The sequence below is a fragment of the Zootermopsis nevadensis genome, unplaced genomic scaffold (assembly GCF_977971745.1).
Source record: "Zootermopsis nevadensis isolate Lab colony 2312 unplaced genomic scaffold, Znev_1.0 Znev_ptg000022l, whole genome shotgun sequence".
Taxonomy (NCBI): domain Eukaryota; kingdom Metazoa; phylum Arthropoda; class Insecta; order Blattodea; family Termopsidae; genus Zootermopsis; species Zootermopsis nevadensis.
This window is the reverse complement of record NW_028259154.1, coordinates 9,182,569-9,209,359: the sequence shown is the minus strand read 5'-3', so window position 1 is coordinate 9,209,359 and position 26,791 is coordinate 9,182,569. Positions and strand designations below refer to the sequence as shown.

Genomic DNA, 26,791 nt, shown 5'->3' with positions numbered 1-26,791 from the left:
ATAACTTTTCAAAAATTTTAGAACTGCCTCAATTCTAGATTCCTTTACTCTAACTCAGATTTTATATTTCTTTCTTCTTAAATCATCTGTTTAACGCCAAATTTCACACTAAACAAAATACACATCCCTGTCCACTTTACAATATCGTTGCTTTCACAACTCAGAAACAACTGATTTATCATCCCCACCAGTTTCTTTGCCCCACAACAATTACAGTGTATAAAAATTTAAAACACCAATTATCTTGAGAAAAATAAGTCAAATATGCATAATATGCATGTAAAAACACAAGAAATGCCACAATTGGTTCAGCACTGAGAAGGAGGCCATTATTGATGGAAACTAATATTAGCTGCCAAATTTGCATTACTGAAGAACATTAAGATGAGTGGTAATGTGCCTGAACAACAATCAGTCTGCCATCAACAATTTTTATGGAAGGCATTTATAAACTGTCATTAATCTTGACAGGCTTTTATCAAAACTTTCTCAATTCTTTCTTCCTTGTCATTGGTCTCAGATAAAAGCACACATATAAGTCAAACTATAACAACAGTGTTAAGAGAAAAGGTGATTTGAATTCATACAAGTACACATGTAAGGAACATGGGGCCCCTATATTTGTGAGTCCCTAGGCTGTCGCCCACTTTGACCACCACCTTCTCTGCCACTGGACTCTCAGTCCCTTCCTTTGGTTATGCCACTGAATATATCTTAGTGTAAGGAATTTTAAGTTTTTCAAAGATATATATTAGGATAAAAGGAAGAGGAGACGTTAACTAATGAAATTTACATATCTTTAAAAGTTTTGTTTATTACAAAACACATCCTGGATCTGTCACAGTTGCTTCACAATGGCATATTTACAATTTGACAGTGTCCACCGCATTTGTATAAATTGAAAAATATGAGGGCAAAGGAGATCAACTCTTCAAATATCTGAGGTGGAGGTTGTAGGTTAGGGTTTTAAGTGTTAAGATCACTCTTTGAAAATGTAAATTAAAATCAACATTTGTAAAAGTACAGCTGTAAAATTCTTTTTTGTAAGGCAATGATAGATATGTAAATTACTGGATTTGCCAAATTCTTCCTGTAGTTTAAACATATCTGCAACTTTCACCATATCTAAATTTGTGCAAACCCTGAACAGTATATTAATTTCAACAATGCACACTGTCAAGACAATTTCATCTTCATCTGGGGGAGGAAGGAAAAAAATGTTGATCACAACAGAATAATAATTATAATGATAATTCTGTAACAATTCAGTCATAGGCCTACTTGATCCATTAATTATTAACATTGTTTGTAACAGTACAAATAATATGTAATGTTTCAAATATTAACATAGACCTACCCTATACACCAGCCCTACACAGTTGCATCAAACTTCATTTACCTTACTGATAATGACTTTGGAGTGTTGCCAGACACACCGTCACAAATGCAGTGGGTATTCATTATTTTATTTTTGCTGCAACATTTATGGAAATTACATTGAATACTGCTTCAGTCCTTGCTAGGTCTCCTCTGTGGAGCCTATCTTGAAGTTTCCACTGCACTCACATAAATATATTTCGATGTGGTTTCACATGCCACAGGGTTACACAAAAGCTCTGAGTGGGAGCAATCATCAACAATTAAAAGCACCGTCATCTTTAGAATGTTGAGTATCAGTTTGAAGCTTTCCACCTCAAATTCCTGAAGCCAAGAGAAACTCACTGTAACAAGATAACCATGCACTATTATTGTGATAGTTGAGGACGTGGACTTCTTAGCTAAATTAAGATTAAGAAGACTGTATGGAGAGAGAAGTCCATGTCTCTGGGAGAGTCTGATAAACTGTATATGATGTTCAAATGAAGATACAATTAACTACTTACTTGTATAAAGTGAAGCTTTCGCAGCTAAAGTTGATGAAAGAGTCTTCGGTTACAAGCCGTGTCAGGTGGCTGAATGGTGAATAAACCATATCTTCTGCCAATGATTCGAGAACAATCTCTGCTCTCATCCTCAGGGAGTTCCCATTGGTGAGCGCACTACAAAGGATCAGATTTGCTATGCAGCAGCCCTGAGGATGACAGCAGAGATTGTTCTTGAAATATTGGCAGAGGATATGGTTTATTCACCATTCAGCCACCTGACATGGCTGTAACCTGACAGTCTTTCATTAACTACTTACTTGACAAAAATGAACACAGAAATGCAGAAGCTTTCAATTTTGGAGAACCACAAAATACTCATATGAATTTTGAACAGTAATGTGATACAACGAAGGTGCTTTCAATATTATTATTTTTCTGAACTAAATCCACCCTTTATTATATTAATAATCTATAATTTAGTATTAAATTGAAGCCACACCATTTCGGAGGCTGGCTCTGCATATTTTTGAGGGATAACATTTATTCTGTTAGGCCCACTAGAAAGGGATAATCCTTGTGAACATATTAATGAAAAAACCTTGGGGTTCTATAAAATTTCTTGATACGCTAAATGAACCTCAAGAAAAATTTTATTTGATTGTTAATGGTTTTAACTGTGTGCCTTACAAATTGGAAAACATGTTCCAGAATCCATTTTTATCCTATTTGCTAAAGTTAAGATCATTGGACCTTATGTTAGGCATGTATTTATTCTTGGTTTCAAGTTTAGGTGACTTTTTTAAGTATCATATTCAAATAATACTGAATTTCACTGATCAGATCTGGTTTGAATAATTAGTCTCAATGCTATAGGTGAATTCATTTGATGGCCATGATTTAATTCATCATTTCATTCTTGCAAAGAATTAAAGAATGAAGCTTCTAGCTAGAATATGAACAAATAATCTTTAATTTTTTAGTTAATATATGATATTAAGAGCCAATGATGATAATTAAACAGTTCAACAACTAAGTACATAATATTTTTAAAATGTGGCCACAAATTGAGGACAACAGTTTATGAACCTTGCAGACACAGGCTGGAAAATGGAAAAGAATTAGAGACACCTGTCTATTACAGTCTGAATTATTTGAAATGTTAAATATTTCTTATAACCAGAAAGTTCAACCAACACCAGACACCTCTTCCCATATTTAACACTCGATAGACAAGACTCTCTCTTCATGCAAGATCTCCTTAATAATCTAACGATACGAAAGAACACATTATACTGAAATTGGTGTATGCTACAAATAAAGAAACACAAAAAACGAATTTACTCTACTTTTAAATATGGCTGTTATCATTGCCATATTGGTAAAATATATTGATAAACTAATTGATTGAATCATGTGACTCACATACAGTTGCATGTTGACAGTGACAGCAATCTACTTCACTATATATCAGTAAATCATATTATCATCAATACAATCCAAGACAGTGACTGTCCTGCAACATCTTGTGAAGTTTACTAAGGCTGTAGTTGAGGCTAATGTTAATTTGTTTTGTAAATGTGTCTGAATTATAATAGCAGTGATTGAGGAAGTTCTTAAGAGGATTAAATGTGTGTCAGAATTTTAAATACTGTATTCCTATTTGCAAAATTAGCAGCCTGAAAGTATCATTGAGGATAAAATGAAACTAAACAGACTCATAACATATTTTATAATTCTGTTGTTAAAACAGGGCAGTATTTACATGAGTTAAAAATGTGTCACAAAGACTACGTACAAAATATTATTCAACAACAAAAGAAATATATGATGATCTAGGTATCAACAACTACACCAACATCATTGTTGATTTGCAAATCTACATAGTAAATATAGCTTTTAAATTTATTTTATAAAACATGCCCCCAAAAGAAATAAACCTTCTCTACAGAGTATATCTTAGGGGGATGCTGGGCCTGGGGGAAAATTAATCTGTATGAGGCAATTAACATTTTTATAAAACTAAACATAATTAACAAAATTCTTGTCCGTAGATTTTTGTGGTTGATGTTCAATGTATAACTTTTGAGGATTTGGGGTTTTCACAGCGGTGAGTCTGAAGATTGCTGTCTTGTGGGTTATTGCACCGTATAGTCTGGTAGATTTCCACCAAGGTTTCAGAGGTCATGCCACCTCCGTCATCAGGGCGATGGTAGACATCTACCAGACTACACGGCGCAATAATCCAGAAGACTGCAATCTTCATATAACTTTGGCTTTCAGAACTTCTGTAATGACTCCACCTCATCCACCTTGAAAAATTACAACTGCGATGTTTGCAAAAACATTGGTTAACACCAAACATCTAACATGGCTCTCACCCAAAAGTCAGTTATACATAATTAACAAAAAATATAATCTCCCATAAAAATGTACATAACTAAAAATTACATCACCTTTGGTGCTAGGTAAGAACTTAATTCAGTACAAATTACATTTACCTTTCTTACCAAATACAAAGAAATATCATTGCTGAGCTACGTAGACAAGAGTGCAGATTTATATGGAAAGAAAATGTTAACACACTGCTGGTGTGTTCAAGCTTGAACTTTCAACAGCAAAAGCAAAAATAGCATGAAATAACTGGCAATAAAAGTATGCCTACTTTTATGAGACTTACAGAGTAACACTGAAGTACGTAAAAAATAAAGTTATGTATTACAAAGAAACAGTGGAGTGTTGACACCTAATATTTTGGCCAGAAGGGTCCACTGCCACATTGAAGAACTGAAACCAAATTAGGTTATCACTCGACTTGGTCTCCTTGTCAGTTGCTTTAATAAGATATCCTACTTTATAAACAATTTGTAAGCAAATATAATTTTTCTTTTAATATTGAAGATACCTGCCATTTTTGATTAACTAATTTCCTTCCTGATCAAACACAATAAGAGACTTGGAGTCTCCTGTTTTACTGGCCACTGTTGAAAATATGCACAGCTCTCATCAGAACAAAAGTTATTTCATCCAAGAACTAATCAAGGATTAAGGTGACTTCTCATGGATTGAAAAGAATATGTGCACATTGTAATGGAGGGCAGGATTGTGAAATAAATATGTATTTAAAATTATTAATGTCTTAAAAATATCTTCCTGATATTGTCTGCACAATCAGGAGGGTAATGGCATTACAACCCTTAATTAGACTACAGTACAAACCTAACTACAGCCTTCTTTTATCTCAATGTCACATTAATTTATTAAAATACTTACATGTAATATTCTTTGGCACTCTTTCAAACTTTAATATAACAACAATATTTATTTTTAGCAACATATGTAACAAATATTGTGTCAATCATTAATTTGGATCAGAATGAATCCACACATTATTTGCATACATGTGGCCATATGCTTACTATGTACACTAATGATCTATAATGGCGACTGCACAGTTAACAACAATATCAGATCAACAATGAGGATCGATGCTTGGAATTAACCTTCAATGAGAGTACAAAGCTGCTCAATGCTTCGACATCCAAACACAGTGTCTGAGTTGTTTCATATTAAATGAGACTTCTGGTTCTTACAATAGCAAGATGACTGCTGTCTTTTGGGTTGTTTTGCCATGTACTGTAGTAGAAATTTACTGATGTTTCAGAGGTCCTTGCTGCTTCCATCATCAGGGCAGTGTGTGATGATGGAGGCAGTAAGCACCTCTGAAACATCAACAAACTTCTAGCAGACAATATGATGCAACAACCCAGGCACCCATCTCATTTCACGTTCTTTTGTAATATACAGATTTAAAACCAGTTTAGGGAAAAAGGAGTTACTTATGAATATTCTTAAGTACACTGATATGACATGTGGATGTTTCTGTCAAATTATACTGACCATGAGTTGTAGGGATACAAAAATGTTCCACGGTCACTTTACTCAATTATTAAATGTAAAATTTCTTGTATCTGGGGAAGAAGGAACAAGTGATATATCTGTCTTATTAAGTGTCGAACGATGATTATTAATGTCTTTCCTAACTATTGCTATGTGTTGTTATTAATGAAGTGTGGATCTGTAACACATTTAAATTGTGGCAGTGGCCATCTTGTGGGCCTCATGCAATCTATGCAAATATGATCCCCAAAATGGTATCACATTGGTTTCAGCCAAAGCAGGTCATTTGGGCTTAACTATCCTTGACAAGGTATATGACTCCCATAAGGCAATGGATAAACATAAATTTAGCAAGATAAAATTAATTCAGTACTCACGTATGTGAAAATGTATAGGCTACTAATCATAATATAGTTCTCATCTAAAGTGACTTACATGTTAAGTTTCCATTTACGCGACAGATGTGTATGCCTGAATTCAGTTAACACACTAGAAACCAAGAGAGTTTTAATTTATAACCAACAGCCATTTCAGCTGAGGTGATAAAATATAATTTGGGTTGATAATGTAGTTTGTTATCACTATGGTGATGATTTAACTCAAAATACAATTCATGAAACACAACATAACTTAGAACCTTGCTTGTAGTCTTGTGATGGGAGTAAAATATCAGTCATTTAATTTGGTGAAATGAGAAGACTTGACTAAGGAATGACTCCTCAGAAACTGGCAGAAGGATGTATTAAAAAGTTTGTTGTACATCTGAATATTATGAAACAACACTGGTAACAAAGGACTGCAATTATTCACATCTGTAACGACTGACTGATACATAACCACCAATTGTAGTGATCAGAACTTTTTGTTTTGAAGGTACCTGATTTGAATCTTTACTTGGGTCCAACAATACTGATTGTGGTTTTTATGGTTCTCCTCAACCCCTCTGGTTAGATACCAGACTAGTATATTAAAAATAGACAAGAGCTGTAATCCGTCATTCATAATCATCCTGTTTTTGTATACCATCTCACTTAAGCAGGTGAAGTGTTGTTACAAAGCCATTAATTAAGATATAATCAATTTTTAAAATTACAAACTGGATCATGAACATTATTTTAATCAATACTGACATGGCTCGTTAACCTGCATCCTTCCTGACTCCTTAATTCATTGTGACGAATATGTTACTGAAGTGGGGTAACTGTTGGGTGGACTAAAATTGTGGACTAATCCTGGGACATGTATTTGCTAAAGCTGTTACCCTTCAACATGCTGTTATTGTCATTGACCATTTCTATGAAGGAAATACAAAATGAAATGTCTTGGATCCTCTTTTCTTTCTTACTGTCAATATTTATGATGTGAAGAAAATTTTGATATATTCTCCATGCTTGTCTCCATTACAGCATCATCTATTTCACACAAATTTATCTAACAATGTTTCTTTTTTTGATGTTACTGTTAAGAAATGTCACTGAGGCATTCACATCACTCTAAAAAGTAACAATAGTCATTATGTTCAAATTTTATTATTTGAAGAATCAAGTTCTTTAAGTTGCACACTAAACTCTGCCATATTTGCTGTGATCAGTGTTTTGAAGATCAACAGAAGGCAGATTTAGTAACATAAAAAGTATTAGTATCTAATCAAACCTTGACAAGTAACTCAAAATGCATGACATTATTGTGGTCCTGTGACTGAACAACTTTGTGGTCTCATTTCTCTCTTTGTCGGTCATTTTACCCTTATACAGTAATCAATTAATTTAGTCAGCAGTTATTAAAATCTATGCAATATCATGTAATCATATTTATAATAAATTATATATTATGATAGTAATAATTATTATGTACAGTAAACAACATGTCACTATCATTTTCCTTTCTGCAAGTGCATCAGATGTGTCATACTAAGCCTCTTCTATAGTAAGTACACACAAACATCAAAATCGCTAATCATTGTCTGGGCTCAACATGCATAAAAACAAGGCCAACAGAATTTCAAATCACGACTAAAATATCTTAGGATTGTGCCTTCAAATTGTGAGAAATTACAAGTATTATAATTAAAATTACTATGAAAATCACTCTCCTGTGTTGACTCTTCATACTGGAAGCAATTTCAGCAATGATGTAATAAACAAAGATCTGAAAAATGTCAGCTGGTGGTAGTATAGGTTGAATTATTAGAGGAAAATTCGGTGCCATTCTACCACATATCCCACACAGACTGTTATTGAATTGAACCCATGCTTTCACCATGAAAAGTCAGCATCTGACATTACACTAACTAAGCATCCAAACGTTCAGTTATTTGTTTTATAGTTCAGTTTGTTTCTATGTACCCATAAATATTACACATCACCTGAATTTATACTACTCAAGGAAGCAATTATGAATTTGTACTCTTCATGTTCTGCCAGTACTAATGTATTAACATGAATATTCCAAGGTTTAGATTTCTGTCTTCTGGGTTGTTGCGCTGTGTAGACTGGTCGATGTTAACCAACGTTTCAGAGGTCATACTGCCTCCGTCACCAGGGCCCTGATGACGGAGGCAGTATGACCTCTGAAACGTTGGTAAACATCGACCATACTACACAGCGTAACAACCCAGAAATCTTCATACTCACCACTGTGAAAACCTCAAATCTTACATTCCAAGGTTTAGTTTCTTAAGATGTAATCCAATTGTGGTCATAAGGAAATAACAGATTTTCAGGAACCTGGCTTGCTACTGAAGGGACATGGTGAGCCCTGACATCAGCATAACAGTTGATAAATAAGATTTGCAACACGGATTGGTACTGTACAACAAGACGAGGCTTTGGCCACATATAAAGGCATTAAGTTGTAGAACAGTATGCATACATATGTAATAGTGTAGGAAACTTGCAACTGTAAGCACAAAATATTAAGCTGCTTTTCTCTTCTTCATTTCTTTGGCACGTTTGATGGAGTCACTAACAGACCACACTGTTTTTGGTTCTGTTCCCTCCAAATAACATCTTAAAAATGATCAGATGTATGGAAGGGAGAAAAAAGGCCAAATAGAGCTCCCTAACCTTGAACCTGGGCACATGCAATTTAACCCCTCACACACAGATAACACTACCCCACTCACCACATGAGTCAAACCAGGTACAACTAAGGCTACTTCTGTCATCACACCAACAACAAGTTAAGGCTACTTCGTGAGAAGAGGAGCAGGTTGCAAGGGGTCCACTTAGAGGCACCTCAGGCTCAGGGCAGGGAGAGCAGCTGCTAGGCTTCTAGGAAGATAAGTGCTGTTGGTTTTGGCTCCAAGTTGGACTTCTTGGCTTCAACCACAAGGAATTCGATGTCATGGCGTTCCCGCCGGGCGAATGATTCTGCTATCAGCCGTGCCACATCTTGATGCTGCAGACCTAAAACACATCATCAACTCCAACAAGTTTATGATTATTCTTGGGTTGACTCACTAATTGTAGGGCTGGGTGAGACTGGATCCTATGGTACTGTGGCCTGAAATAGGATTACTATACTAGCTCTAAGCAAAGGATTTGAAGAGAAGCAGTTATGGAGGTTCAAACCAGGATCCTCCTGACAGAGGTTTAATGATTATTGTGTTAATTAATGTGGATCTTCCACTTAATATTCTATAAGGAATGGTAAAATTATTGTGAAAGACTGAACTGGGAAGAATGTGGAAGCAAGAGATTGTGGTCTACTTATGACACTTGCCTGGAGAGGCTACGGAAAACCACAAAACCCTCAGTCAGGTTTTTCCAATCTATGATCAGGAATTTTAACACTGGAGCTCCTAAATATGAAGCAAGAGTGTTAATCACATGGCAGTGATGTGCATTCAGTGGTTTACAGTTTGTATATAATATTGCTGGGATGTACACAAATATCATAAAAAGAAAGTTCATAGCATGAAAAGAATACACTGTACTTCTGGCGTCGCAAGTCTTAAAGAAAGATAAGCCACAGAACATGGACATCACATGTAACCTGCATAACAAAATACAGGTAGGCCCCGATTTACGCCAGGGTTATGTTCCACATCCTCAGTGTTGTTAGCTGAAGCGGCATAAATTGAGGAAGAGTTATAATGTATTGTACTAGCGGACGAGGAGAAAGCAACTGATGCCGACACTAGCGCCGTCTAGGTACCCACTTCCTGTGCTGCGTTTACGCTCACATTTTCAAATTTTTCTTCTTATATTTTTTATTTTTTCATTATTATTTTAAAAGGGTGTTAATGTTAAACAGCATAAAATTAAGTGTCATAAAGGGGGGCCTATCTGTACACCTTTCAGTGTCATCATCAAGGATGTATTTACCAATTCATGTTAATTGGGTCTAAGACAAGTAAATTGAATGTAGTATTACATTGATTGTATTCTTATTGAGAATGGTGTCTTGGTCCTTGTAATGAGAAGCAGATGAGTTCTGTCCTGTCAGATCCATGTTCACTGAAATCCTTACCCTCAACTTTCTGTCCATCCACTTCCAGTATGAGCTGCCCAACTTCCAGGCCACCAGCTTCAAATGCAGCACCATTTTCCTGAAAATACAAAATATCACTGACGTGTGAAGGCAGTGCCTAAATAACACAGAAAGGACTCTGATACCCTCTTTCATTTTAATACTTCAGTGTATAAGATGAGGGAAACATGATCTATATGTTTAAAATTCTTAATTCAGTAATCCATTTGTGCACATAATTTCCATTAATACAGATTCACCTGGATTTTATCTCGAAGTTCCCCAACATTATTATTTAATTACAGACATAAAAATGCTTTTGCAAATAACTGCATATTTTAAATAATAAGCCCTACTGATTTTTTAAATGATATATTGGAAAGCCAATCTGGAGTGTAAGCTCATTCAGATGTTACTGCATTTAACTAAACTTCATGGTGTAGTAGGTTCTTGAAAAGTTTACATATACTCATCTACGAGGTGCGATCGTAAAGTTTCAAGACTGCGCGTATAAAAACCCGTACACTTATCTCAGGTATTAAATTCATCCATCACCCTGGACGTAGTTCCCCTGGGAGTGAACACAACGATCCCAGCGCCGCTGCCAAGCCTGGAAGCATCCCTAGAAATCTTTCTTTGTCAGCCTGTCAAGCACCATCTGCGATTCTGCCTGAATCTCTTGCCAAAGACTCGCCAAAACGGCTACGGAAACCTATGAAATGCTAAAGCAAGCATTTGGGGAGTCCGCAATGGGTCGTGCACAAACTTTTGTGTGGCATTCACGTTTTAAAAATGGCCGAACCTCTGTTGATGATGACGAGCGTTCTGGACGACCATCTTCGAGCACAACGCCCGAAAATGTTACGAAGATTCGGCAGGCCATTCACGAAGATCGACGTCGTACCATCAACGACTTGTGCGACATTGTTGGGATAGGCTATGGGACCTGTCAGCTGATTCTAAAGGAAGAACTCCACATGCGACGCATCATGACAACGCGCCAGCGCACACCGCCCTCAAAGTTCGGCAGTTTTTGGCCTCAAACACCATGGCCGTCATCCCGCACCCTCCTTAGCTCCGTGTGACTTCTTCCTCTTCCCAAAGATGAAAATTCAGCTAAAGGGAAGGAGATTTGAGACGATAGAAGAGATTCAGGCGGAATCGCAGATGGTGCTTGACAGGCTGACAAAGAAAGATTTCCAGGGATGCTTCCAGGCTTGGCAGCGGCACTGGGATCGTTGTGTTCACTCCCAGGGGAACTACGTCCAGGGTGATGGATGAATTTAATACCTGAGATAAGTGTACGGGTTTTTATACGCGCAGTCTTGAAACTTTCCAATCGCACCTCGTAATTAACAAAATCTACTTTTTTAACATAAAAACTCATCCCCGTGTTCATAAAAGCCTGCTACTGGACCCTATCCTAAGTCACCCCTCACACTATTTTTATTTAATATACATTTTAATGTAATTTATCTATTCTTAAAAGTTTCAAGTTCTCATCTTGAAGTTTTCTGACTAAAATATTGTATTGTATTTCATTTCCCCTACCGTGCCTACTTTCTTTTCCATGCAGAGAGTTAATTTTAAATGTTACTACGTAATTTACAATACAATTAGAGTATCCGGGCAGACATGACACGTGTGGCAAGGTGATAAATTGTGAGTGTATCTAACACACTGCAAAACTAACTCAGTAATGTTACTTACATGGATGTTGATTATGCGAGGCAGAGGGTGTTTAGTGTTGGCACCGCCCTCGATGGCAATCCCAAGGATAGGTTTTGTCTTCTTGACAGTTATCCGAAGGTTACCCTGCTGATCAGGCACGACAAGTGCACCCTGCACAGGGACAACCACTCGACATGTAAAAGTCTTCTCTCGCCATGTGTTCTCATGTTCAGACATAACCTAAATTATATGAAGTTTCCAGTTTTCACAGCAGTTAATTTAGAGATTCTGATCTAGGTGGTCATGTAAGAAATTAGCAACGTTTCAGAGGAATCTTAAGTCGCCATCTTCGACGCACGCCCTTACATGGTGTCACAACCCAGAAGGATTATGAAGTCCCTGCAGCCTATTTATTAATAGTTGACACATGAAGTGAAATCGGAAGATTTGTTTTACATATGTGAAACCTTTAACAAGAGTGGTCAAGTGAATTCATATTCCTTACCGACTCCTCATCCACGTGGAAATCCACTTGTTCCCCTTTGGAGAGGCGCTGCATGGACTGCTGGTGTATCATAGTGGATGCTTCAGTTTCTAACAGGTCCTGGTCTTCCTTCATATCGAAGCTCCGACTCAGCTTATGTGCCAACTCCTGCAAGAACCGGGGCTCTCGTGCAGTGAAATTGTCAGTGCCTTGATCAGTTCAGGAACACGGTACTTACATCGGGGTATAACCTGTGAGATCTAAATAATGTGCCCCAGTGCAGCGAATCTTATTGATGGCATATCGGCATTGGTCCTGCCTCTCGCTCGGTTCAGGGACATTGTAAAACGATAACTCACCGAATCTATAGATCTAGGTCAACGTGTACATAATTGGGTTCCAATGCAGTAACAATGCCAGTGCACTTTCTTCGCATTTTTATACGAAAGGGTAGAGATGTAAACTGTTTCTATTCCGTTCACTTGTTTACTCTGTATACAGCTCACTTGTGCGCTACTTGGGACAAGCGACAAACCACTGCGCTGTGGTGGACGAGGAAAGGCGTGTAATTTATTTTATTTACCCTAGGAAAGTAAAGAAAATACTGCAGAAAGAATTGGCTTCGCGCTTCTGACTTTCTAAAATGTAGATAATACGAAAAGCTCGTGTTCATTCAAACATTGGCCTTGCCAAATGAGTCTTTAAATGGAGAACAGGAATTTAGAAGACTAATCATCACCTTATCATCAGCCTTGTCACGCTTGATATGTTAATATATTTGAAACAAATATTATTATTTACCGAAGCGTAATGCAGAATGCCGATGAAACTTCGTGGTGTCTACCGGAAGAATGAATGAGAACGTCACTTGGTCACATCAACTCTTCCCTCCTTCAAAGTATTAACAGCGCTAGAATGCATGACATTCCCATTCCCATGTCATATTAGGGACAAACAAACTAAACAATATAAAATTCCTATTGAAATATAGGGACTTATTTAAATTTAATGTCGACTTTCTTATATGGATTAGAGCAGATTACTGTACAAACAGAGAAAACTGTATAAAATCGTAAAATTATATGCCTGCTGCATGTTTACTAAAATTTAGTGTCAGACTCTCCGCAAGATATCTCCGAGCTTCGTCGACCGTCACAGATAAACTCGTTGGTGCCCAGCCAGCCTTGGTGCGGGGAGGAAGGGGGCGGCGAAAAAGCCATGAGGTGTCTTGCTGCTCACTTGCCCATTTCATCTTCACTATAACTAGCTCAGGCTCGCAGATTTTTGCGTTCAATTTTTAAGAGAATATTTAAAAGGAAGTAAAATAAGAAAGAAATTATAACTTATTTGATAATGGCAGACTTCGAAATACGATGCAACAACGGGATAAGGTTATATAGTACCAGGCCTCGCGTTGTTGTGGGTTCAGATCCTGATTGGTGCATAGATGTTTGTTCGCGATCTCCTGTGCTGTTTCGTTCGTGGTAGAGACCTTGCTATTAGTTAATCAAGCAATCGAGGATGTATTAAACATTCTTTCAGAATTAATTTTGAAACAGTATGCGTCCTTGAAAGACGGAGAGCAAAGTATAATAATGTATTTTACAAATCTGAGCAAAGCTTTTGGAAATTTTGAAATATGAAGGGTAGAAATAAGACGCGGTGTTATCAAACTCCTAGGAGGTGAGTGAAATTCGGTTTAATTTCACTTCATTAGCTCTTGATTTTAAGCAGTATCATGGCAGGTATTTTGGAAGAAATTGAATTATTTATGAAATTTTAATTATAAAGTCAGTTTGATAAATAATGGGTACATATTTATCAACTATAGAATATTGTATTTAACCATACTGTTACGTTAATTATAACCCTTAGTGTGATAAAACCGCCATTTACACAACGAACAGAATATGCAGCCCTTTAATATTATTAAAATATTAATCAACATTTCCAAAATTTTATGCCTGCATCTGTTAACCGCTTTGAAATAATTCTATACCGTCTACAGACCGATGGGCTGCCGAGTATAAAACAAAATTAATTATTCACACTATCGAGTCATAATAATTAAGGTTCCTGTAATCCGTTTCAAAAATATGAAGTGGTTATAATTCTAAAGTAGATAGATTGAACTCAGAAAGAGGGAACGGGAGAATTTCATTTCTGATAATCGTCGTGGTTGTCGACTACGATGACAAGGTGATGATTAACCATGAATCCACCAACTTAATTAAGACTAAAAGCTGTTGTGTCCACTTTGACTACTCCAGCACATAATAACTGGATTCGATATCGAAAAAGTACATTCCACTTCGATATATTATAGGTTGATATGTTGCTACTTATTTTAAAATTTAATGGTTTAAATAAAACTAAATGGACAAACTGTGGCCCTTATTGCTATGTTGACGAAATTTGGCTGCATTCCTATAAAGTGATTCAATATCGATAGTAATGTACGAGATGTGATTACATTTCTAGAGCCGAAATGTCGCTGTTTCGTAATCTGATAATTATGACATGTCTCCAGATCACTACTGCCATGGAGATGTTTAACAAAAATAAAATTTTTGGGGCACAACAAAACAAAGTATCACACGATGCACTGACCTAGGACGAAGGATTTTTGTTCGAGATCTTATTTTAATTACAGACCGTCGTTCTATTATACAACAGATATATGAGTAACATAATTAAAAACAAACATGCAACAGTAAGAGGAAACATAGAAAAATCCCTGAAAACGGAATTTTATTTTAATTTTACAGTTTATAATATAAATATACTTTGAAGCTAAATACCAGGGCTTAAATTGAGATTGTACTGCACATATGGAATTTGAGGTTCTCGAAGCAGTGACGACATTGATGCTGGTCTTCTGGAATGGAAGTCCGAGTGGAATTCGAGGCTGAAGACTGAGGCAGAATGTTCTTCCGAAACGTTTATCTACTAGTACCTTCATATCTAGAAGACAGAAAGACTTCACAACCCAGAAGGCCAACATCGGCATGGAATTAGGCAGTTTTTCATATTTATAAAATATAAAATTTTAATTAACAATTTAAACCCTGATAAAAGTTATAAAACAACTTATCTCGAACAAAAGAAGTAACTTATTATGTAATGAAGAGTAAGAATATGGACAGAATAAATTTTAAAGTATAACCTGTTTCATCAACTTCCGTAACCGTCAGATGTCAGCATCAATTTAATAACTAAGAACTTCAAACGTTGGAGAGACAAATCGCTAAGATGGCGAAAGATAATATACAACACACGGCCAGAGAAAACAACAAATAATTAAGAGCGATGAATTTATGTGCTCTGAAACAAGAAATTTAGTTATCAGCTACTAAAGAAAGACACTCAAATACTATACTAAAATACGAAGCATTTTTTCGGTGTTGCTTGAAAATGTTTCGCCCATATTGCGGGAGTTGATGAAACAGATTTTTTCATAAATGTGGATCAGAACCAATTAATGTGCTGGGAAGAGCAAACGATTAGGTAACGACTCTACTCCCCGTTTGCCATTGTCATCTTCAGGGCGACTGTAATATCGAGTAATACCACAAAGGTTCAATTAGGAATCAAAAAGTTGTCTCATAAATGTTTTACGGGTATCTTTTGTGTTAACAAGTCTCCATGAAAGGCATGTGTCCCACTTAAACCACACAAATTATTTAGATATTCTCATATTTCCCACAAAGTAAACAGATTAGTAACACCAGTTTTAATTAATTTTGTTTCGGGGGCTCTGGAGTTAAACTTGTTTCACATTGCTAATCAAATTTTCTCTTGGCTTATGTTCATCCATGAAAATTACAGAATTACCATAAATGACAAGTTGAAATTGCGGAAGGAAAGTGTCCTGGCCTGTACAAAGTGCCGACAACTTTTCAATAACGCTACCGTAATTGTGCACTGTTTTATTAAATTTCATGAAACAGAGCAACAAACCTTTACCCAATAACGAGATTTTAATATTACATGTCTTCATACAAAAACATTTTGTTTCATTAAATTTTTTGCGATTATTTTGACTTATGTGTAGACAATTTTTCTTATTTATATTGATGTTACTCAACAGCCATTCTCGCTCTAGCTGATTCTAAAACATGTGAAGGGTCGCATAAAAAATTTTGAGGGCCACAGGTTACCGATTCGTGGTCTATGTGGTGAATATGATATATAGAATCTTATTAATTTTATAGACTTTCGGCGATATGAAATGAACATATTCCAACACTCCAATAGCATTGTATATAATTCCAATAATAAATAAAGCCTACTGCAGACCGGGATTCGATTCCTAGCAAGGACAGGTATAAGACAGCCGAAGCTTAAAGCTGATCACCCACCACTATTTAATACCGACATTGAGAATGTGTGGGGTTATATTTCTAGATCCACAGACGTTTACAGATGTGGTGTTAAATCGAATACAAGGACAATTTTAAATTTAACTTCTTAGGATGGATAAGTGTACATGGAGACAACGGCGGGTTTTAGCGAATATGATGATAAAGATTTGCGTTCTTTAAAAACAGGGACCATTTCGCCAGAAACGTAACTTTCAGCTGTTTAAGACAATAAAATTAGTCTGTACGTTTTATGATTATGCAAGTGACTGAGTCACTGTGCATTACCAAACCGTTGCTCTGTCCACCTACAAACGATACACACACACAGACTGACAGAACCACAACATTGAGAGGCGTGAGCGAAAAATATCAGCAAACAGCGTAAATGGAAGTTACTCCCATGCGCTAACATCCAATTAAGTAATTAATTATAAAAATCAATTAATTGTGTATTCTTCTACCGTACTACGTTTACATGTCAATACTTTGGTTTTCTGTACCAGTTTACAAGGCCTCGTACAACTCACACATTGGTAAATATACGTACCGCCTGCTTTAACCACCAGTAACTTGGCATTAAGCGACACAAAATGTATCTGTAAGTCTCATGCCGTTCCCATGATAAGCTGACTTTTCTCTGTCGAATTATTGTAACGGAAAGGTGATTAATTCTTAGAGGTAGGATTAAAAATTTTAAACATCATATTATTTATATGGCCTTCCTATTTTACAGGAATAAGCCATTTCTATATCCTGATGTGCGGAATATGATCTGCTTTCACTATAATTGTTTCCAATTCTCTAGTTAAATTACGGAATATTTTTTCAATTAAAGACTTGTATAAAGAATTTCAGTTCAAATATGTAATATTACATATATGAACTGTCTTTTATTTTAGCGGTATTTGTAAAAAAAATATAAACATATTTTAGTTTTTGTTAAAATATTACAGCATAGGATACCACTGATTCTAGAGATCTAAGAGCCAGACATTTAAATTATTGCTAAATATATTGAAAAATATTCCCAAAACGCTCAGCGTTTAATAAGACCAATTACTGAAGATGTATGAATTTTCTTAATTTTAGTTACTGTTTTCGAGTTAACGATTATGAAATACCGAAGTGGATTAATATGTACGAAATATATATGAAAGTAATAATCACTTAGAAGAACGAGACGCTTTTAAGTTCAGGTCCTGTAAGACACAGAACACTGTATAATCCCAACTTGTCATTTTCCAGCGTCATATAGGCCCCGTAGCTGACTGAGATAGTGTTATTCAACTGTTTACATCAGTTTAAGCAAGACACCATTTTATTCACAAAGCAGCGGAAATATAACTAGCTCATTCACTGACGAACGGGCCGAGATACAAAGACAGTTGAGATGAAAGCAACTAAGTAATACCAAAACACAGAATCCGTCACTCAGTAAAGTCTACTTTTTCGTGAATTGAAGTAGCTTTGTGTAACAAACCAAACGTATCGGATCGTCCTTCTAATTTCGGTATGTTACATTACAGTGTTGAGTTACACGTCAGAAGTCAGTAAATTGTTAAAATTAATGTATTTTTTCCATAAACAAACAACAACAGACAAAAGTAGTTAATCCGAGTTGTTTCTGTGTGTAACAACATATGAGTAAAATAATTTTCACAAAGACCTATTTTGAATAAAGTAAAATGTTTCGCTGTTACTTCCGGCCCTAATAAAAAAAAATAATTTCTATCCATTTACTTGCAACATCCCAAATAAAACTAAAATATGACTAGTCAAATTATCTGATAACAATAAGAAAGATAATATTACCAGAACATATTTATAAACCACATTTACTATCACAGAAGTACTATCCTCAAGCTAGGAGATCTACAACTGACGCTAATCTATAGCAGATCATAAAAACAATCATATAAATAGTTTACTGATGCTTCTAACAGAACAAATTATATAGAAATATTGATTTGAAAACAAGACCCTATGCGTCACATACGAGCTGTTCTCAGTACAAACATTGTAGGAGGCCTTGTGACCGGGGTTCGTGCTACTACATAGCTCACTGGGTTCTTCTATGTCACTACGGGACATGCATTGTGTTGTGATGGAGGACAGTAGAAAGTAAAATCTTCAGCCCAAAAGAAAAAAAACTCTAAATTTTATACAACGTATCATATTGGACTTAAGATGTTTGTTGTATAAAAATTGCCACGATGGCCCTATAAATTGTTGCTGCAATTGTAAGGGAATCTGTAGTTAAAAAGTTGAAAATTTACTTGAATTGCTGGATATGTTATTTCTCATGCTAAGACTTATTTTTGTTGATATAAAGAAAGAATGATTTATTAATAAATTACAATGAAAATTGATTATTCTAAATACTATGATTATGTAATAGTTATACAATAATAACCAATTTTGATTTAAAAATCGGTCTTAATTCTGGAGCATACGAAGTCATATAAACAAGATAAGGTTAGTAATCGTTAATGATGGGGCAGAATGAATTCAAAGCGCCTCTATGAAACCAATTATCCAATTAATTTTGTAAATATTCAGCCTAACTGGGAATAAGTTGAATTTTCTAATATTACAGAAATAACGTGACATTTCCATTTGCGATACGGATTTGGTGTTGCAAATTAACTGAAAGGAATTGTGCAAAGAAAGATAATATGTGAAAGAAACAAGAAAGTAATGATCATTAAGTTTCGTTTATGTGTTGGATCGTCTAAATCTTTAAGATGCAATTATGTATCTTATGCGGTATTTTAGATATGCCTAAAGCGTGAACATTCTAAGAACCCTCACAAGCCCAGAATTTGATGATTCGGAGAGAGACACACAACATACGGTCATAATACTCCCAGGGACTGGTTTAGAAAACAATAACAAATCAGAATTTTTGCCTTTTTTTTTTTGTCTACTATTAATATCGTGTTTTTGCACACTCCACTTGAATCCAACTCTTAGCTGCTCAGCAAAGACCGGCTTTGATGAAGACTTACTGCCGAATATTTGTTCGTGACAAATGCTGTTTAAAAACCTATCTGACCGCAGGTTTACTCGCACACAGTGAATCATGTATCAGGTGAATGCACTTTTTACGAACCATTTCATGGATCTTGCAGAAGTCCAGCCCTTAGCGTAAAGAGTCTTACTGAACATTCAAAGGGTTAAATGTTTCTCACATTAATTCATAAGTACCCCACAACAGATTATTATATTGTATTTATTATATAGGCTAAAAATAATATAGTACAGGATGAATACAAATTATTTAAAGTAATTTCATATATGTATTTAACAACTAAACGGTATGAAAGAATAAAAAAAAACAATGGAAGGGGAATTTAAATTTTTTGTAACGCGCAGGAAAAGTAAGTAACTTTAATTATGGCCATTAGAAGCGAAACTGTTGAAATGCCAATAAAATGGCGAAGCAACCCAAGAAAACGAATTTATTTTGCACATGGAGGATTTTTATTGAACTTTATCCGAAAAACCCGTTGAACAGTGGTCACACAGATTAACTAAATCGTGCATACAAAATTAATTCTTGGGTTCAGTCGACATTTTAATATCATATGAACAGTTGCGCTTCTAATAGTCACAGCTGGAGTTACTCACTTCTCTAACATGCTATAAAAATTGAAATTCGCCTTCCAGTAGTTTAACTTACATTTCTGTACGTTGTTTAGTTTTGTTAAATAAATATTTGAAACAGCTCAGGTCATTTGTGTTCACCATGTAAATATTGATAACAATTAACAACCTCCTTCAAAGTCAGGCAGTAAACTGCAAAGATCTTTGATTTTTCAATGATAAATCATGTACGCACCTTATAATATTAAAGTATATACTTCATTAATGCTGTAACTTTTACGTGTAATAAAGCAAGAGTCTTACTTTTTATAATAAATTTCAATAATTTTAAAAAAAATATGAGTTATCTATCAAGCTAGACCAGAACTTCTGAAAGACTTATCATATGGTCTTTTGGCTAAATGAGGCAATAAAAATAACACTATCCTTTGTTCCTTTCAAAGAATTTTAAAGTTATTCATACTTTTAACATAAACAATTGGTTCCAAATTTCCATTAACTGTTGTTGCTTTTAATCTCTTGCTGCATTCAGATCACAGTGCGGGCCTATTTTTCAGAACGCGTAAGAATTTTAACATTATAATTTCAAATAAAAACGATACCTTAACATAAATACATACTTTAATAGCTACGATATTTCTGCCCGTTGGTGACATCATCATCTCTGGCAGCTGCGAAAACTAATGCTAACAGATGAGAGTAAAAAAAACAATTTATTTTTTGGACAATCAAAAATCCCAGGCCTACATATAAGGAAGTGATAACTTTTAGGCGTTTAATCTGTAATACGTGAATTAATGTTTTACAGATAATTTAAAACAGTTAAAATCAGATATTACACGAACGTTAATGTATTAACTACTGGAATTTATAATATTCATTACCCAAAATAAAACGTAAAATCTTAATGTATTAGTCTCATGATAATCACAGTAAATAAAAGTTAAATTCGAAGGAAGTTAAATTTCTTTGATCATAACGTGTCATTTAATATGACGTGAACGAACGTCTGGCTCGAATGGTTAGCACTCCTGCTGTGTGTCTGGAATGTCAAGGGCTCATAGTCTACCTGACGACGGTTTGATCTGAGAGATTTCCATAATTTTACTCAGTCTCTCCAGATAAATACTGGGACAATACCTTAAATTAGGTCACAACAGTTACTTTTTATATCCTTTTAAATTTATTACTTATCCTAGGATTTCGAGTTACATAGTAATAACTACTTTGTTTTTAATAATAAATAAATAAATAAATAAACAGATGACATTTACATATCGGTTTTAGGCAGTGTAACTATGAAATCAGTACGCATATACCTATGTTATTTGCACATGAAAACGATTCAGTTGTGAGGCACATCTTAATAAGCGAATGAATGTCATCAGTAGACCATTGAGGATGTGAAAAATTGTTGAAATCTCTATGAATTCTTACCACTTATGGTAGAATAAAATAAAGTAAAAGGGGTCATATGAGTGCAATCGCCTGACGCATGGTCGCCGTGACGGCAGAAAACGCAAAATAAAGTTTGAACACATTCCAGAGTTCGATATTTTAGGTCGTAAAATTGTTTGTTGAGCACAGTGTTTGGTTTTATACAATTGTTTTTTGTTTGTTTAAATTTTATACTAGCAAGATGTCTCAGAACGATTAAGGCAGTTAAGATGTATTATATTTAATGAACCAAATCATTTTCAACAATGACGTAACTCAACATATATGCAGAAACACTTCAAGTTCACCTGTGCTTAATGTGTGTGTCACAAGTCAGTCACGTGACTTTGAATGAACGTTGTTCTGACGCGATCTAAAGATTGTTCAGTTGCTGGTGGCCGGCACAAAGAAGTTGTATCATCATCTCAATAATTTCGCCGAAGATGATATTTCCCCGAACTTTGGAAACGACTGTTAACTACATTCACAAATTTTGATTCGTGAAACTATAGAACATTAAGCTTTTAGTTGTTGTAACGCCATTTTACATTTAGAGCTATGGCAGAGCTGCAACGGCCAGGAAGTGAACTGCCGCACGTCACGGCAAATTGAAAGTGTTTCTGTACATGTCTCGTTATTGTAAACGCTTTGGTTAATCACATACAGTAAATCAAAGGCGCCTTAATCTGTATGAGGTATCCTTTATGTTTCTTCTGATGCTTTCGTGTCGCTGGCATGCTATGACATGTGCAGAAAGGGTCATCTAGAGGGGTGGTGGGTCAGTGTTACTATCACTAACTTACGAGAGGCCTTCCCCAATACCAAGACTTCACTTTCTGCGTCCAGCCTCCCAACTGGGAGCGCAGGCCGTCAAGGTAGCCGCTCTGAAAAACGCATCCAATTAGCACCAGCATCGAGCCCCGACGCCATTTTAGTTCAATGAAGATTCCAGCAGTTCCTTCTAAACTTTTATAAATTGTTGAAAGAAGTTGGGGTAAACGGTCGGTGGTAAAGGTAACTTGGGATTCGCGATAGAACGAAAGTTAACAGTAACATTTATAGGGGTGTCCATCCTTATTATTTAAAGAATAAAAACGTAGTATTGTGCTTTTTAGTTCCCAGCCAACCCATTCCTAACATTCCCAGGCGAATATAAATTTTAAAATATGAATCAGACAAGAAACGTTATAGGAGGGCGTGGAATTAGACTCCACGCGTTCTTAATTGTGGCACTAAATGAAAGTTGGACTTAAGATTCATTCTCATGCCACCTTTATTCAAAAATAAAGATTCCCTACACTAATTAGATAAGATACGAAGGACTCACGAATACGTTATATTATATTATTCACTGCTCTATCACGACTCACAAATATGAGCTGTATAAAAGTAAATTCTATCAAAATATAAAACATGTGTCACTATCAAGACATAACAACATAGACATACTTAGTTTTAAGCGTTTAATGATAAAAGCAAAATTTCGTCTACATCCTCGAGCCACGTGACTTATCGATTTCGACCTGGTGACACAATCGCAACCATCCTGATGCCTGAAGTAAGGTGAAATTACGTTATATACAAGACTACAATAATAAGTAAATTAAAATAGTAAACTGAATTTAATTTACTCTCATATAAAGCCTAGTTGTCTGTAAACGTCGTGTAACTTGTCAATTGAAGACTGAATATCGCGTGCTTACCAGTTTATGGTTTAAAATAAATACAATTATTTATACCACGCAGTCCCGTTTTTGGACACCCCTATTGTAATTGTTTACTGAAGGCCTGTCGAAGTGGGCGACACTTCTGTCACTATTATCTGAGGGACAGGGAACTGTTGGGCACACTATGACTATAACTGAAATTCTAAGCTACACAACTTACCTACACTAAAGCTAACCTGCGGTGTCCATAAGCATTAGACTCTACATACACTACAGAAGTTCTACAGCCATTAGCTGTACAGATACTCCAACCCTCGTCTGACTGCTGACAGGCACTGCTCTACAGGTCTTGAACATGATCTAAGGACCGGGTGTATATAAAATCTGTTCCCTTGTTTCAGAGCTATTTTATTATCGTTTAAACGAATCACGTCAAAACCCATTCTGATACCAAATCTGATTTTATAATTCAGTTGTCTAAAGAAAATCATGTTATTAGAAAAAAGAGTTGCATATTAATAAAGTATTCTCAGGTTATAAGCCGTTTGAGATGGTTACAAATCATCGACGTTTCAGGAACCATCTCTGTCCACAACATTAGGACGATCACCATAGTTCTAAAGATGGCTACGAAAATGATATCTCAAATGTCGATTATTTTTAACTGACACAGCTGAGAAACCGAGAAGACTTTAACAATGTTAGTCGTCGTGAAATTATATTTGAAATGGGAAGTACATTTATGTATATACACCCGCCTCATCGATTCTGCATTCTAAAGGCATTTCTGTTTAAGTTCGCCCGACAACAGATCACAGGCTTAGTATCTATATTTACATTAAAACAGTAACAAAAGTTTGAATACCTGCGGGCACATCACGTAATATGAGGCTATGTTAAGATTTAAGGCCTTGGTTCTCTATTAAAACTCTACTGGTAGTCACTAAAGGTACGTCTCTAACAGATGAAATATTTTAGATATTAAAACAGTAAAGATCCTGCTAATTTCTGCCAACATGTCATTGTATCATGCAGACAAATGCCCGTTAAATTCAGAGATACAAAATTCGAGTACGACAGAAAAGTGAGATCCGCAAATAGGAAATAAAATACAAAATGTCCTAATTGCCAAACTTGCTGATACTAAAAATGAATTAGAGGATAATTCATCTCGGTAGTCTGATTCCCCCGTCATCAACAACAATAACAAATCAAAATGATAATCATGAGGAAATTAGTAGGAGACTAAATTCCAGAAATGCTTGCTACTTCTCAGTTCAAAATATTTTGTCTTCCCGTCTGATTTCTAAGAACTGAAGATTAAAATATACAAAATAATAATTTTGCTTGTTGGTTTGTATGGGTGTGAAACATGGTCTCGCACTCTGAGGGAGGAACATAGATTGCAAGGTGTTTGAGAACAGGGTGTTGAGGAGGATATTTGGGCCTAGGAGAGAAGATAATGGGGTATGGAGAAAACTGCATAATAAGGAGCTTAAAAATTGAATGAGATGGGCGGGGCATGTGGCGCGCATGGATGGGGCAAGAGGTGTACACCGGGTATTAGTCAGGAAGCCTGAAGGAAAGAGGAATCTGGGGAGACCAAGATGTAGATGGGAGATGCGAGTTGAAGGTTATTGGATTTTGTTGACCCAGGACAGGGACCGGTGGAGGGCTTTGGTTAATTTGGTGATAAACGTTCGGGTTCCGTAAGCCATAGAGTTAGTTAGTTAGTTATATATTTATGTATGTAGTCCTAACTCTGTACACACACAAATGCCCATGCATAAAACCGAAGGGTTAAGTAGAATACACCACAAATAGCCCACATTTTGTATAAAGCGCAGGTCTGTGCTAAACATTTAATTACATTCCGCTCAGATTATTTTGAAAATATTATTTTAATCAATTTAATTAAATCCCTTGAACTAGGTTCAGGTACAGTGAAGCGGGAAGCCGATTTTAATAATTACATTTAACACAGCAGTGACAAATCGTCAATATGAACTCTGCAGAATTAGGTCTATTTGCATGTTAATTCTAGTTTGTTTTAAAACTGTTACGACCAACAGCAATGTAACAACCTTAACAATTAAGAACTAATACTGATTATACAAACAGAAGTATAATGCCACTCATATTTAATTGAGGTTTCTTTCAAAATGTCCTCTTTGTGCATTATAACTTTTCAACGGAGACTGACGAAAATCATTTTAAAGTATTTACTTTCTGACTTTATACAAATGCATACAATTTCTACAAAGTCTGAGATGATAAAGTTGCGTCATATTGTGATAAATATATATATATATATTTTATCGAACATTTCGATAGAGAATATCATTTAATATATTTTTAAATATTTAAATGTTAATTATGCTAATATTTTAATAGGAATTTTTATTGTGATTAGACTGACAAGATTTAAACAAAAAAAAATTAAACAAAAAGTCTGAGATGTAATAATACCTGTTGAGGTTACTAGCGCTCCTCAGCCGTAAGCCTTCGTGTTCATAAAATACCAAACCGCCATAATCAGAAAAGTTACCACTGTTTCTACTAAGCCAAGGTCTCTCGAATGATATTTTCTGTAGAGGTTTCAACTTAAAGCGCATACATTAATTTCTCATTTGGCCCACTCGTGCTACATTCCTCAGCTATTCCTTCTTTCTTAAATCTAATACCCCCACCAAAACAAATTTAAGTGTATGATGTTGGACATTCTGTTGGCCTAATTTTGTTACTTCATGTTTATTAGGAAAAAATATTTTCCTCAAAACTTTGTTGTCAGACATCCTTAATCTATGGCTAGTATTCAATTAAACAATAAATTAAGTTGAGCTGAGTTCTCTATATCGGGTTTTGCGTTCCAAATTTATTTGTTTTTTCTACAGCATTAGTACAATTATTTTATTGTATATCGTTGCATTGTGGTCTATGTGATAAGAGATTAAAACGTGTGTGAAATACAACTCTGAAATAACTGTGACGAAGAGGAGTTATTCTGCAGTGAAAGGGGAACACACTTCCGGGTCCTCATCGCCACAGTGAAAGTGCGCCAGCAGCTGACATTTTGGTGCCAGGCGTGGGCCTACAGACACGAGGCTAATTCCCATCACACAGCATGTTGGACATAAACTACTGAAGCGAACAAACATAAACAAATGAAGTGAGATGGAACGAAGAAACACAGGTTTAACAACCTAATACAAGGCACGTATGATGCCCGAGTAACAGTCAACTTTCCTTCAATTTTCCCTTTTGTGTACTGTCATTTTTAAGGTACTTCATAATTTGTCCTCCTGACCTAATATTCTTAGCAAGAGT

General features: G+C 35.6%; 1 protein-coding gene across 8 annotated transcripts in view; it reads right to left on the bottom strand.

Moving 5' to 3' along the window:
• Positions 1-794: 794 nt before the first annotated feature.
• The window catches only part of dysc (whirlin protein dyschronic), a 250,246-nt gene continuing 224,249 nt past the window's right edge, over positions 795-26,791 (bottom strand). For 5 of the 8 annotated variants that reach the window (XM_087353900.1, XM_087353899.1, XM_087353903.1 and 2 more), the window contains 5 exons: positions 22,601-22,681; positions 12,412-12,558; positions 11,946-12,077; positions 10,236-10,314; positions 795-9,169 (listed from right to left, as the gene is read on the bottom strand). In XM_087353900.1, coding sequence (XP_087210026.1) covers positions 9,027-9,169; positions 10,236-10,314; positions 11,946-12,077; positions 12,412-12,558; positions 22,601-22,681 — 582 coding nt within the window. In that variant the 3' untranslated portion in view covers positions 795-9,026. The remainder of the gene's footprint in view (positions 9,170-10,235; positions 10,315-11,945; positions 12,078-12,411; positions 12,559-22,600; positions 22,682-26,791) is intronic. The other 3 variants (XM_087353902.1, XM_087353904.1, XM_087353907.1) reach the window with 1 other exon arrangement.